This window comes from Heptranchias perlo, chromosome 5 (assembly GCF_035084215.1).
Source record: "Heptranchias perlo isolate sHepPer1 chromosome 5, sHepPer1.hap1, whole genome shotgun sequence".
Taxonomy (NCBI): Eukaryota; Metazoa; Chordata; class Chondrichthyes; order Hexanchiformes; family Hexanchidae; genus Heptranchias; species Heptranchias perlo.
The window spans coordinates 41,071,561-41,085,078 of NC_090329.1; the positions used below are offsets into that span (position 1 = coordinate 41,071,561).

Genomic DNA, 13,518 nt, shown 5'->3' on the forward strand with positions numbered 1-13,518 from the left:
TAACTTCTGCCCCCTTGTACTCTAGTCCTCCAGATATAAAGGCCAGCATTCCATTAGCCTTATTGATTATTTTCTGCACCTGTTCATGACACTTCAATGATCTATGTACCGGAACCCCTAGGTCCCTTTGGACATCCACTGTTTTTAACTTTTTACCATTTAGAAAGTACCCTGTTTTTGATCCAAAGTGGATGACCTCACATTTGTCTACATTGAATTCCATTTGCCACAGTTTTGCCCATTCACCTAATCTATCAATATCGCTTTGTAATTTTATGTTTTCGTCCACACTGCTTACAATGCCACCAATCTTTGTGTCATCGGCAAACTTAGATATGAGACTTTCTATGCCTTCATCTAAGTCGTTAATTAATATTGTGAATAATTGAGGCCGCAAGACACATCCCTGCGGGACTCCACTAGTCACATCCTGCCAATGTGAGTACCTACCCATTATCCCTACTCTCTGTCGCCTTTCGCTCAGCCAACTTCCTAACCAAGTCCTTACTTTTCCCTCGATTCCATGGGCTTCTATCTTAGCTAACAGTCACTTATGTGTGGGACCTTATCAAATGCCTTCTGGAAGTCCACATAAATAACATCCATTGACATTCCCCTGTCCACTACTTTAGTCATCTCTTCAAAAAATTCAATCAGGTTTGTCAGGCATGACCTACCTTTCACAAATCCATGCTGGCTCTCTCTGATTAACTGAAAATTCTCGAGGTGTTCAGTCTCTCTATCCTTAGTTATAGACTCCAGCATTTTCCCCACAACAGATGTTAGGCTAACTGGTCTATAATTCCCTGGTTTCCCTCTCTCTCCTTTCTTAAAAAGTGGAGTGAAATGTGCAATTTTCCAATCCAGAGGGACAGTTCCTGAATTTGGAGAACTTTGAAAGATTATAGTTAGGACATCTGCAATGTGCTCACCTACTTCCTTTAAAACCCTGGGATGGAAACCATCTGGTCCTTGGGATTTGTCACTCTTTAGTGCTATTACTTTCTTCATTACTGTTGCTTTACTTATATTAATTTTATCGAGCCCCTGTCTCCGATTCAATATTAGTTTTCTTGGGATTTCCGGCATGCTATCCTCTTTTTCTACTATAAATACTGACGCAAAGTAATTGTTCAACATGTCCGCCATTTGCCCATTGTCAATGACAATATCCCCACTTTCAGTTTTTAAGGGGCCAACACTGCTCCTGACCACCCTCTTTTTCCTAATATAACTATAAAAGTTCTTTGTGTTGGTTTTGATATCCCTTGCAAGTTTCTTTTCATACACTCTTTTTGTAGCTCTTACTGTCTCTTTTGTGACCCTTTGTTGATCTTTGTATCTTTCCCATTCGCCAGGATCTGTGCCATTTTTTGCCTTTTTGTATGCCCTTTCCTTTTATCTTATACTGTCCCTTATCTCTTTAGTTGTCCATGGCTGTTTTTTTTGGCAAGTAGAGTTCTTGCCCCTCAGAGGTATAAACCGATTCTGTATCACGTTAAATGTTTCTTCAAACATTTCCCACTGATCATCAGTCGTTTTACCCATTAACAGATTTGCCCAGTTTACTGTGGACAGTCTCTGTCTTATCCCATTGAAGTCGGCCTTACCCAAGTCTAGAATCTTAGCAGCTGACTCACTTTTTTCCCTTTCAAACACTACATTGAACATGTTATGATCGCTATTGGATAGATGTTCGTGTACAGTTAAGCCGTTAACTAAATCTGGTTCATTACTCATTACTAAATCTAGTATGGCTTGCCCCCTTGTTGCCTCTCGGACATACTGCTGTAGAAAACTATCCCGAACGCACTCAAGAAATTCACTACCTTTCTGACAGTTGCTAGTCTGCTTTTCCCAATCTATGTGAAGGTTAAAGTCCCCCATTAAGACCACTATGACTTTGTTACACGCTTGTCTAATCTCTGCATTTATACAATCTAGCATTTCAGAGCTGCTGCCAGGGGTCCTATACACAATTCCCACTATAGTCTTAGATCCTTTCCTATTTCTCAATTCAACCCATAAGAGATGAGGTCCTGCAAGGTGAATTTAAGGAGTTAGGAGATAAATTAAAAAGCAGGACTTCAAAGGTAGTGATCTCAGGATTACTACCAGTGCTACGTGCTAGTGAGTAAAGGAACAGGAGAATAGACCAGATGAATGCCTGGCTGCAGGGATGGTGTAGGAACTCTTAGTTGGGCCACACACCCTAGCCTGACCTTCAGCTTTGATGCTGGGTTAATCGCCTTACGCCTTCTAGTTTTCACTTTATCTGTCGTGTCTAAAGTACACTTTCTGCTGCTCTACGCTTTTCACTTTCACTTGTTCATGAACAACTGTTTGTACTATTTGTATTGTAAATTTCCCCTGGGTCTTCCCCTCTCTTGCTGCTCTCAACTTTACTCCCTTCTGACTCCCCGCTCAGGTTCCCATCCTCCTGCCACTCTAGTTTAAATCTTCCCCAACAGCACTAGCAAACACTCCCGCGAGGACATTGGTCCCGATCCTGCTCGGGTGTAACCCGTTCCGCTTGTACAGGTCTCACCTTCCCCAGAACCGGTCCCAATGTCCCAGGAATCTAAATCCCTCCCTCCTACACCATCCCTGCAGCCAGGCATTCATCCGGTCTATTCTCCTGTTCCTCTACTCACTAGCACATGGCACTGGTAGTAATCCTGAGATCACTACCTTTGAAGTCCTGCTTTTTAATTTATCGCCTAACTCCTTAAATTCACCTTGCAGGACCTCATCCCATTTTTTACCTATGTCGTTGGTACCGATGTGGACCACGACTACTGGCTTTTCACCCTCCCCCTCCAGAATGTCTTGCAGCTGCTCCGCAACATCCTTGACCCCAGCACCAGGGAGGCAACATACAATCCTGGAGTCACATTTGCGGCCACAGAAACGCCTATCTGTTCCCCTTACAATTGAATCCCCTATCACTATAGCCCTGCCACTCTTCTTCCTCCCCTCCTGTGCAGCAGAGCTACCCGTGGTGCCACGAACTTGGCTCTTGCTGCTTTCCCCTGATAAGCCATCTCCTCCAACAGTATCCAAAGCAAAATATCTGTTTGAGAGGGAGATGGCCCCAGGGGACTCCTGCTCTACCTGCCTAGTCCTTTTACTCTGCCTGGCGGTCACCCATTTCCTTTCTGCCTGCGTAATCTTTACCTGCGGTGTGACCACCTCACTGAACGTGTTATCCACGATAGTCTCAGCATCACAGATGCTCCACAGCGAATCCACCCACAGCTCCAGCTCCAGCTCTGAAATGTGGTTAGCCAATAGCTGCAGCTGGACACACTTCCTGCACACTTGGTCACCAGGGACACTGGTAGCGTTATTCCACCGGCGAGGGGAATCACAACCCAACCCTATCCTCACCTGATGTATACACGCACGCACTTCCCAGTAGAGAATCCCCAGGAGAGTGATTAGATCGTGGGAGCCTTGGCTTATCTTCCTCCTTCCTAGTCTGAGGGCAGTGAAGCCAATCGTAAGATCCCTACCTCTGCCTCAGCTGTTATCAGCTACCTCAGCACAGACCTGGGATCAGACATGCAAACCTTCTTGATCGAAATAACTCCATATCACACAGTGCATTTACCCACTGAGAGCACTTCTAATGAATACATTTTTCAAAATATTATGTTGGCCGAGCCATCCAGTGCAACAATAGCTTTATGCTAACATAGTAGGGTGGAAATTGCAAAGCGCCAGGCTGGGCGAGCTGGGAGCAAGGAATGACCTCTGTGCCGGAACAGGTTGGCCCGAAGTCTGATCGAAATTTGGCCTCGGGCCTCGTTTAAATTAGAATGCCGAGCTACAGACGCCTGATGCACATCCCCAGTTGAATAGGACACCGATTTGGGCTGCTGCGACCCCAACAGCACCCCTTAGGTTGGCCCTGTGAGGGGGGAGAGACAATCGGGCAAAGGGGAAACGCAAGCAGGGACTGGCAACAGTGTTCAGGACTGCCCTAGTGCCAGTGGAGGCACTTCTGGTTCCCCAGGAAGGGGTTATTTATTGACATTTAAAAAAATAACTTAAATCTCGTTAATGGTCGTGAGGGTCGCTGAAGAATCCTGAGCAGGGTCGGCCCATCGAGTTTACAAATGGTGTCTTTTAACAAGCATTAAGCCCCTAATTTACATTTTCAGCGGGCCTAAAGCCTGTTTTAGAAAATGGGCCCCACGAGTTTATCAGTGGGACCAACGCCTCCACAGTTTGGGCACACGTCGCCCCACTGCTAAATTCGTATACCTTGCGCGAATTACACTTGAAAAATGGCGTAATACATACCAATTTCTACCCCAATATCTGTTTCAACATTATTTTTGTTTGAGAAGAAAGTATCAATAAAATAAAAGCAAATAAATGCTACACACATATATAGGGGTCGATTTTGCAATGGTGGCGGGTTGACAGGCTGGCTGCCGTTGGGAGCTGCAACGCGAGGGGTGGGGGAGAGAAAAAAAGAGAGAGCGAGCGAGACGTCATCTTGCGCTGGAATGGATGATCGGGGCGGGGGAGAAGGGAAGATCGAGGCGGGGGAGGGGGAAGATCGGGATGAAGAGGGGGACATTGGGGTGGGGAGAGGGGAAGATCGGGGGGGAGAGGGGAAGATCGGGGGGGAGAGGGGAAGATCGGGGGGGAGAGGGGAAGATCAGGGTGGGGAGAGGGGAAGATCAGGGCGGGGAGAGGGGAAGATCAGGCGGAAAAGGGGAAGATCGGGGGGAAAAGGGGAAGATCGGGGGTGAAGAGGGGGACATCGGGAGGACATCGGGGGTTGATGTGGGGGGCATCGGGGGGTGAAGAGGGGGACATCGGGAGAACATTGGATGGGGGATGAAGAGGGGGAGATCAGAGACATCGGACATCGGAGCAGGGTGCGAAGGTAGGTTCATTTTGTGTTTTAATTTCCTTCTATGGTTTTTTATTTAATTTGTTTTGTTTCTTTTTCCCTGATCTGGCCCTTCACGCCTGGTTTCACCAGGCGTGAATCAGAAGCGGTGAGCAAGCTGCCCAGGTAAGTTTAAAAATCATTACAATCACTTAATCTGTCACAGGTAAAGTGCCCTTAGTACCTCAATGAGGTTCATTTGGCTCTTTAACTGTCATCCCACCAGCTTTGATTTTCGGAGCCCCCCTGCCCCAACGTACCCGCAATTTCCCCCTAAAATTGAGCCCATAGTGTGTGTGTGTGTGTGTGTGTGTGTACCTCCCAGTGGTCAGTGCTGGGTGCACTTTTGTTCACAGTATATGTATGATTTGTACTTAAGATGCAGGGAGCACAATAACAAAATGTACCGATGACACAAAAGTAGGACATTTGGCAGTGAGAAAAACTGTAACAAAACATTCAGGAAGACATGGGTAGCAGGTGGGCAGACAGATGCAATTAAATGTGGATCAGTATGAGGTAATACATTTTGGGAGGAAAATCAAAGGAAGGGAAGGTACGCTCGATGTAAAGATACTGATGGGCGTGGATAAACAGAGAGACGTAGCGGTTCAAATAAATAAGGCCCTGAAAGTGTAATAAAGCCATAAAAAGGTCAGTAGCATTTTAGGTTTTATAAATAGGGGCATGGAGTACAAGAGTAAAGAAGTAATGATAACTTTGTCCAAATATTGGTTAGAGCGCTGTGTGCAGTTTTGGGCATTCCATTATAGAAAAAACATTAAAGCTATAGTGTCCACTGTGGGTTCACCAAGATTTTTTCTGGGATGAGAAGCTATAGTTTTGAGGACAGACATTTAATATAATAGGACTCTTTCCACTGGAACAAAGAAGGCTAAGGGGAGATTTAATAGCGTTTTTTAAAATTATGAAGCATTTTGATGGAGTGAATAGGGAAAGACTATTTTCTTTCTCGTTGGGAAGTCAGTGATGAGAGTGAGAGTGAGGAGAGAGATTCGCAGAAAATTATTTTCACAGACGGTTACTAGAACATGGAATGCTTTGCTAAATGAAGTGGTTGAGGCAGAAACCATGGCATCTTTTTAAGGGAAAAGTGGATAAATATTTGAACCAGAGGAATATGTAAGGCTTTTGGGAGAGCGTGGGCAGTCGGATTAGTTTTGGATTGCTCTGGCAGAGATCCGGCAGAGACGTGATGGGCCAAAAAGCCTCCTTCCATAGTAAACTTCTATGGTTTTATGGTTCAATCCCATTAGCATTAAACTTGAAAGCAGGAACTGGAAAATTGTTCTGCTGTAACTTTGTACACCCCCGCTCTGAATGAGGACTGCACTCATTTCTGAGTCAAGTTTCCCTTTGGTGGATATAGATCTTGTACAAAATGTACAAGAACTTTGTTATGAAAGTTTAATTTATTTAAGTAAGGGCATCAATATTTACCACTGCATATTCTGAGTTTTTGTTGAACATGCTGCCTAATGTTAAGTTTGCCTGTTCAAAGTGGCTGTTAATGGTGGGCTGCGTTCTTGCACATGAAGAAGGGAGTTCTTGTAGGTAAACAGGCATTTTTAAGAATAGCAATTTTACTTTAAAACTTGAGGGTTTTTTTCAAAGTGCTCCGACAACATATTTTAATGCTTAAAGATGAAGACAATTAAAGAAGGCATGCCAAGGGGATTATCTGGCACTAGTTCCAGACTGCCTATAAGTGCTGTTATTCCACAAACTGTATCTGCAGTGCCTGGTCCACCTAACTGGCAGTAACCAAGGGGAATTGCCTCCACAGATTCCAAGTCATCATAGAGACAGTTGAGAAGCTGTGCCATCTGCTGTATAGATACGTGCAAGTGACCTGCACCACAGGGACAGCAGATTCAATCTGCTCAATTTTTATGTCTCAATTTTTATGCCTGCTGTTCCATCCAGCCTAGCACAGGAGACGTCTACAGTATCAGTAAATTTGCTTGACATAGATGTATCTGGTGACTAATGCGCTGCTGGGAGGGAGGCAATACTTCAATCTTCTTTCACACTTAATGACACAGCTCCTCAATGTCATTGTACTGCTGAATTTTCCATGGTCATTGGTAGCACCCATGTGGTCTTTGGGCCCCTGGGCACACTGGGTGTAATTTTCAACTTGGCTACTGGACGGTAACCTGCAAGAAAAAAAATTGAACATGTTCTGCAATGGGCAGGGATTCTGCTTTGCCAGCTTGCCACCCCTTTGGCGAAGTTGAAAATTACCCTCAACGCCATGGCTTATCTAAACCAAAAGTGGTGACACTCCATAAATGTTCAGCTGATTACTGATCAGGGCAGAGCAATGCCTGGTTTTCAGGCAGAATGATGCTTTTATTCTGAGACAATTATTTGTGCCACCCTTATTTGAGGAAAAAATTAGTCTGTAAGGATAATTCTTTAGAAACCAAGGCTATCCTCTTCAGCCATGGCTGATGACACTTTTGCAGTGGCCAGGAACAGAGGCAGAATGCAGATATAATGAGGCCCATGCAGGATCCTTGTAGAACATATTGTTCACATCTTAAAGCAACACATCACCATGACAGTTTGGGGTAGGGGAGGGGGGGGGATGACTTATGGTGTAGTACTGTCACAGTCTCCAAGCTCATTGTTATCTGCCCCATATATCACAATTTTGCGATGCAAAGAGTCCTAACCATGGAGGAGGATGCCCAGGGACTTGGAGGTGATGATGTCCATATGATCTTGCTGCTCTTGTTCTTCTTGGTGTGAGATTGTGGGTCTGGGAGTTGCAGTTGAAGCAAGTTTGGTGAGTTGTTGTTGTGCATCCTGTAGATAGTAAATACTGCTGTCATAATATCCTGGTGGTGGTGGAGGTTGATATTGAGCTCAGTGGCTGGAGTGCGAATCAAGTGGACTGCTCTATCCTTGATTGTGTCGAGCGTCTTGAGTGTTATTGCGACATGAGCTTTGTAGATGATGGAGAGGCCTTCAGGGTCAGGAGGTGAGCCACATGTTAGAGTTCTCAGCATCTGACCTACTCTCATAGCTATGCTTGTTGGCTGTTCCTGGTCAATGATGACACCTGAGGACGTTAATGGCGGTGGACTTGGCAGTGGTGACGCCATTGAAGGTCAGGGAGAGATAGTTAGGCTTTTTCTTGTCGGCATTGGTCATAACTCGGCACTTCTGGCGAAAATGTTATCTGCTACTAGTTCGTCCAAGCCTGGTATTGCTGAGGTCCTGCTGTCGGCTGACTTGAGCTCCTTCATTATCAAAGCTGGTAGACAGCTACAAAAAATCAGCAAAACAGCTAATGGAATGTTGGCCTTTATCTCAAGGAGGCTGGAATACAAAAGGGAGGAAGTTATGCTTCAGTTGCACACAGCCTTGGTCAGACTCCATCTGGAGTACTGTGTTCAGTTTTGTGCACCGTACCTCAGGAAGGATATATTGGCCTTGGAGGGGATAGAATGCAGATTCACCAGAATGATACCGGGGCTTAGAGCGTTAAATTATGAGGACAGGTTGCATAAACTTGCCTTGTATTCCCTTGAGTATAAGAGATTGAGGGGTGATCTGATTGAAGTATTTAAAATGTTAAAAGGATTTGATATGGTGCATAAGGAAAAACAATTTCCTCAGGTGGGTGAATCAAGAACAAGGGAACATAATCTTAAAATTAGAGCTAGGCCATTCTGGAGCGAAATTAGGAAGCACTTTTTCCACACAAAGGGTAGGAGAAATTTGGACCTCTCTCCCCTAAAAGGCTGTGGATGCTGGGACAATTGGAGCTTTCAAGACTGAGAGCGATAGATTTTTTTTAGGTAAGGGTATCAAGGGATATGGAGCGAAGGTGGGAAAATGGAGTTGAGGTGCAGATCAGTCATGATCTAATTGAACGCCAGAGCTTACGTGAGTGGCTGAATGGCCTGGTCCTAATGTTACTAAAGGAGTTACAAACTATGGATTCATCAGAGATTACCCCCATTCTGACCTTGAGATGGAAGAAAGGCCATTGATAAAGCAGCTAAAATGGTTTTTTTTTATTCGTTCATGGGATGTGGGCGTCGCTGGCAAGGCCAGCATTTATTGCCCATCCCTAATTGCCCTTGAGAAGGTGGTGCTGAGCCGCCTTCTTGAACCGCTGCAGTCCGTGTGGTGAAGGTTCTCCCACAGTGCTGTTAGGAAGGGAGTTCCAGGATTTTGACCCAGCAACGATGAAGGAACGGCGATATATTTCCAAGTCGGGATGGTGTGTGACTTCGAGGGGAACATGCAGGTGGTGTTGTTCCCATGTACCTGCTGCCCTTGTCCTTCTAGGTGGTAGAGGTCGCGGGTTTGGGAAGTGCTGTTGAAGAAGCCGTGGCGAGTTGCTGCAGTGCATCTTGTAGATGGTACACACTGCAGCCACGGTGCGCCGGTGGTGAAGGGAGTGAATGTTTAGGGTGGTGGATGGGATGCCAATCAAGCGTGCTGCTTTGTCCTGGATGGTATCGAGCTTCTTGAGTGTTGTTGGAGCTGCACTCATCCAGGCAAGTGGAGAGTATTCCATCACACTCCTGACTCGTGCCTTGTAGATGGTGGAAAGGCTTTGGGGAGTCAGGAGGTGAGTCACTCGCCGCACAACACCCAGCCTCTGACCTGCTCTTGTAGCCACTGGCTGGTCCAGTTACGTTTCTGGTCAATGATGACCCCCAGGATGTTGATGGTGGGGGATTCGGCTCCTTGATGTCACACTCGGTCAAATGCTGCCTTGATGTCAAGGGCAGTCACTCTCACCTCACCTCTGGAATTCAGCTCTTTTTTCCATGTTTGGACCAAGGTTGTAATGAGGCCTGGAGTCGAGTGGTCCTGGCGGAACCCAAAGTGAGCATCGGTGAGCAGGTTATTTGTGAGTAAGTGCCGCTTGATAGCACTGTCGACGACACCTTTCATCACTTTGCTGATGATTGAGAATAGACTGATGGGGCGGTAATTGGGCGGATTGGATTTATCGTGCTTTTTGTGGACAAGAGATACCTGGACAATTTTCCACGTTGTCGGGTAGATGCCATTGTAGCTGTACTAGAACAGCTTGGCTAGAGGCGCAGCTCGTTCTGGAGCACAAATAGTTTGTTCAGAGACATTGCCATGAGGAACCCCTGCACCAATCTCCTGAGTCTACTTCCTTAGCTCTTGGGGCAAGCTTACAAAAGCAGAAGGTGAACATATCAGACAGTGATGGCTGCTGCACACCTGTCTACCATGGGTCCACGCCTTGTCTGAAGGTAGAGTGCATGTGTATAATTTGAGGCATCAACCATGTTAATCATGCAAATCGAGCCCCACACTGATTTTCATGAGTTCAGGTGGGGTTCCATTCCCTCCAGTTGCTGGTCGCTGATATAAAATGGATACAACAGGGAAACCGGCCTGATTTGAAGAATTTCTTAAAGCTAGTTTGCTGTTATTGTTTGATTGAATATTGAAGTTTCATTTTTGGCAATGAGTCTAACTCTGCATGAAACATCTTGCATACTTTTTCTCTTTTTTTACTTTTTCTTGACGCCTTCAGTTTGCAAGACAAGCTTTCCTTGAGGCTTGGAATGACTGTTGCAGCCAACCAAGGTGGAAGGATGGGAATCCCTTTTATATTCACATGGAAATCCCTTTGGATGAAGAGTCACTTTCAATTGGGAGAGGACCCTCACTGGTACAAATGTGTCTTCCTGCAAGTCTGTTCCCATAGAGTGCTCATTGTGCCATTGATTTGCTCCTCCCAGCTGGAGGGTGCACTTTTATTTTCCACAATAGGTTTTACGTAGACCTTGAGGACCTCAAGTCTGTACTTCATGAGAAAATACAGTTTCTATTTATCAACAGTAATCTGTTACTTATAAATCTAAATGGGGGCGCACCAAGTGTAATCTGCTGTCCAAAAACAACTGATGGACTTAAATCAACCTACCACTCAGAAATAGAATCCATTAAAGCAGTAGATCATCACACTGTCCGTTCATCTCTGGTGCCTGGATCGAAAGGCCATCCAGACTGAGGGGATAAACAACTCCTCTCTGACTTGTTGCAAGGGTCCTATGTGAAATGAACTTGAGCACATTTATTTATTAAGGTTACATGTGGAATCTTTACTTCTGTTAACTACATTTATCCTCAATGTTCCTGTAGGTTTCTCTGGCAATTGTGTTGGCTGTGGAGAAAAAGGATTTCGTTATTTCACTGAGTTTTCGAATCACATCAACCTGAAACTGACCACCCAGCCCAAGAAGCAAAAGCACCTGAAGTACTATCTGATTAAGAATGCACAGGGCGGTCTCACTAAAGGGCCATTAATCAGTTGGAAGGGCACAGGTGAGAGCTGGATTTTGAAGTTTATTAAAAACACATTATCCAGAACAAGGCAGATAAGTGCAGGCAGCCTAAGAAACCCATCAATGTCCAGACAGGTTTTGTTGAAATCACGTTGGCACAGATGCGTGCCATGGAAAGACTGTTTTCAGTTGATTCTGGGGGCTCGAGCTGAAATGTTGCCAGTATCAAGAATGTTTTTACATCCCTATTTTACATTTCAAAAAGGGGGGAAAGTGCTGAACACCACCCCCCCCCCCCAATGCCTCGATTTTAAAATTCTCATCCTTATGTTCAAATCCCTCCATGGCCTCGCCCCTCCCTAGCTCTGTAATCTCCTCTAGCCCTACATCCCTTTGGGAACTTTGTGTTCCTCCAACTCTGGCCTCTTGTGCATCCCCACTATGTTCGCACCACACTTGGTGGCCGTGCCTTCACTTGATGAGGCTCTCAGCTCTGCAATTCCCTCCCTGAACTTCTCCACTTCTCTACCTCTCTCTCCTCCCTTAGGATGCTCCTTAAAACCTACCTCTTTGACCAAGATTTTAGTTACCTGTCCTAATGTCTCCTTCTTTGGCCCAGTGTCGATTTTTGTCTGATTACGCTTCTGTGAAGTGCCTTGGGAAGTTTTATTAACGTTAAAGGCACTATATAAATGCAAGTTGTTGCTGTTGTTGTTATACTGTTGACAGCCTCGCAGAGAGATCTTAAGAATAGCTTGTTTGTAAGATAGAAGAATTCAAACTGGCTGCGGTGGTTAATAAAAAACACTTCTTTATTTTTAACAGAGGGCAGGACGCAGCAGTCAGCTTCGAGTTCCACCTCTAGTGTTCTCTCACAACCGCCTGAGAGTCCAGCCTCTTCCACCACAGTAGCATCAGCAGAAAGCATTGCTGGAACTAACCAGAATCCCTCTACTGGATTTCTGCAAGCAGGTGGTCCAAAATGTCTCTTCTCTTTTATTAGTTCTCTTCAGTAGGTCCCCATATTGCTAATTTAAAACTTAAAATCTTAAAGTCTATAAGCACAAGTAGAGGTTACGGGGTGGTGGGGAGGTGAAATTCAACTTTGGCAGGGGCACAAAAGAGGCAGCAGCGAATCGACTGCCCATTATAGACCCCACACTTCTGCGGATGCCTCAGAACTATTTGCTTATTGAATATTAAGATTTTATTGTGCACTTCAAGTTTATTAATTTTGAAAAATATCTAAACTATTTTATTAGGAATATGATGCCTCCTTATATTCCTGTCTGCTGAAAATCTGTTTTCTTAACAATATAACCCTTGACTGGGGTTTGTTTGTGATTGCAGGTGCGCCAACAGATCAGGCTCTTCCTCGAGCTGTTACAGGGATTTCTGTAGCTCATAGCAACAGAGATTCATCCAGGCACCAAAACGCAATGAAGACCAACAGCTTATCCAGTCAGAATATGTCAAGGCCTTCAGTGATAGGTACTGCAATTGCATGTCTGGACAATTTCTGTCGTACTGCCTATCAGGATTCATGGCTCATTTCGGATAATAGATTCATTCTCAGTGACTTAACGGCTTCAGGATGCAGTTGTAAATTTTACTGCGTACAATCTTTTATACATCAGTGACAGTGAGTGGGTAGTGTCTTGTTCTTTGCATATATCCTTTCCATATTATTTGAAAATATCTTTTGATTTTCAGTTGTCATTCATTTGGAATCTTTTATATTTGAATTGACTGCATCAATGCCAAGTTAATTCCTGCATCCTGAATATTGTAAAGGATCTTTTTTAAAAAATTCACAAAAAATTCCATTGGAAACTGGATTTAATAATGGGATTATTCTAGATAATTTTTAAGGACAGAATTTGGTGTTAATAAAAAGCTTGGTGTTATGCTTTAAGCGCTGGACACAGAGATTGTACTGAGCATATATGGCTCCTGTTTATTTAACAGGATGAGGGAAAAAATGTTTTAAACCCGTGAATCCCATAGCCTGATTTTTCAAGGCTCTACCTGCAGCAAGGATCATTGCTGGTGGCGGTCGCAGGTCAGAAAATCTGACTTTTGATTCCACATGCATGTCGTGCCCAATTTTCCAATGGGCAACTTGTGGCCAAAATATGAGGCTGTGCTATTGGCATCACAGGACTCATTTAAATATTTTAATGATTAAAATCAGGTTCCATGATGAATCTTCGGATTCGAGTTCGGCTCCGCCCATGGTGCGCACCTTGCATATATAAACTGAGTGCATGGGAGTCCTGGGACTTAGTCTTT

General features: G+C 44.7%; 1 protein-coding gene across 2 annotated transcripts in view; it reads left to right on the top strand.

Annotated features, from left to right (window-relative positions):
* greb1 (growth regulating estrogen receptor binding 1) overlaps positions 1–13,518 on the top strand; it is a 205,571-nt gene that overhangs the window by 56,758 nt on the left and 135,295 nt on the right. The window contains exons 5-7 of one of the 2 annotated variants that reach the window (XM_067984281.1): positions 11,084–11,266; positions 12,052–12,198; positions 12,577–12,717. In XM_067984281.1, the coding sequence (XP_067840382.1) occupies positions 11,084–11,266; positions 12,052–12,198; positions 12,577–12,717 (471 nt within the window). Of the gene's footprint in view, positions 1–11,083; positions 11,267–12,051; positions 12,199–12,576; positions 12,718–13,518 lie in introns of those variants that run through there. The other variant, XM_067984280.1, reaches the window with a different exon arrangement.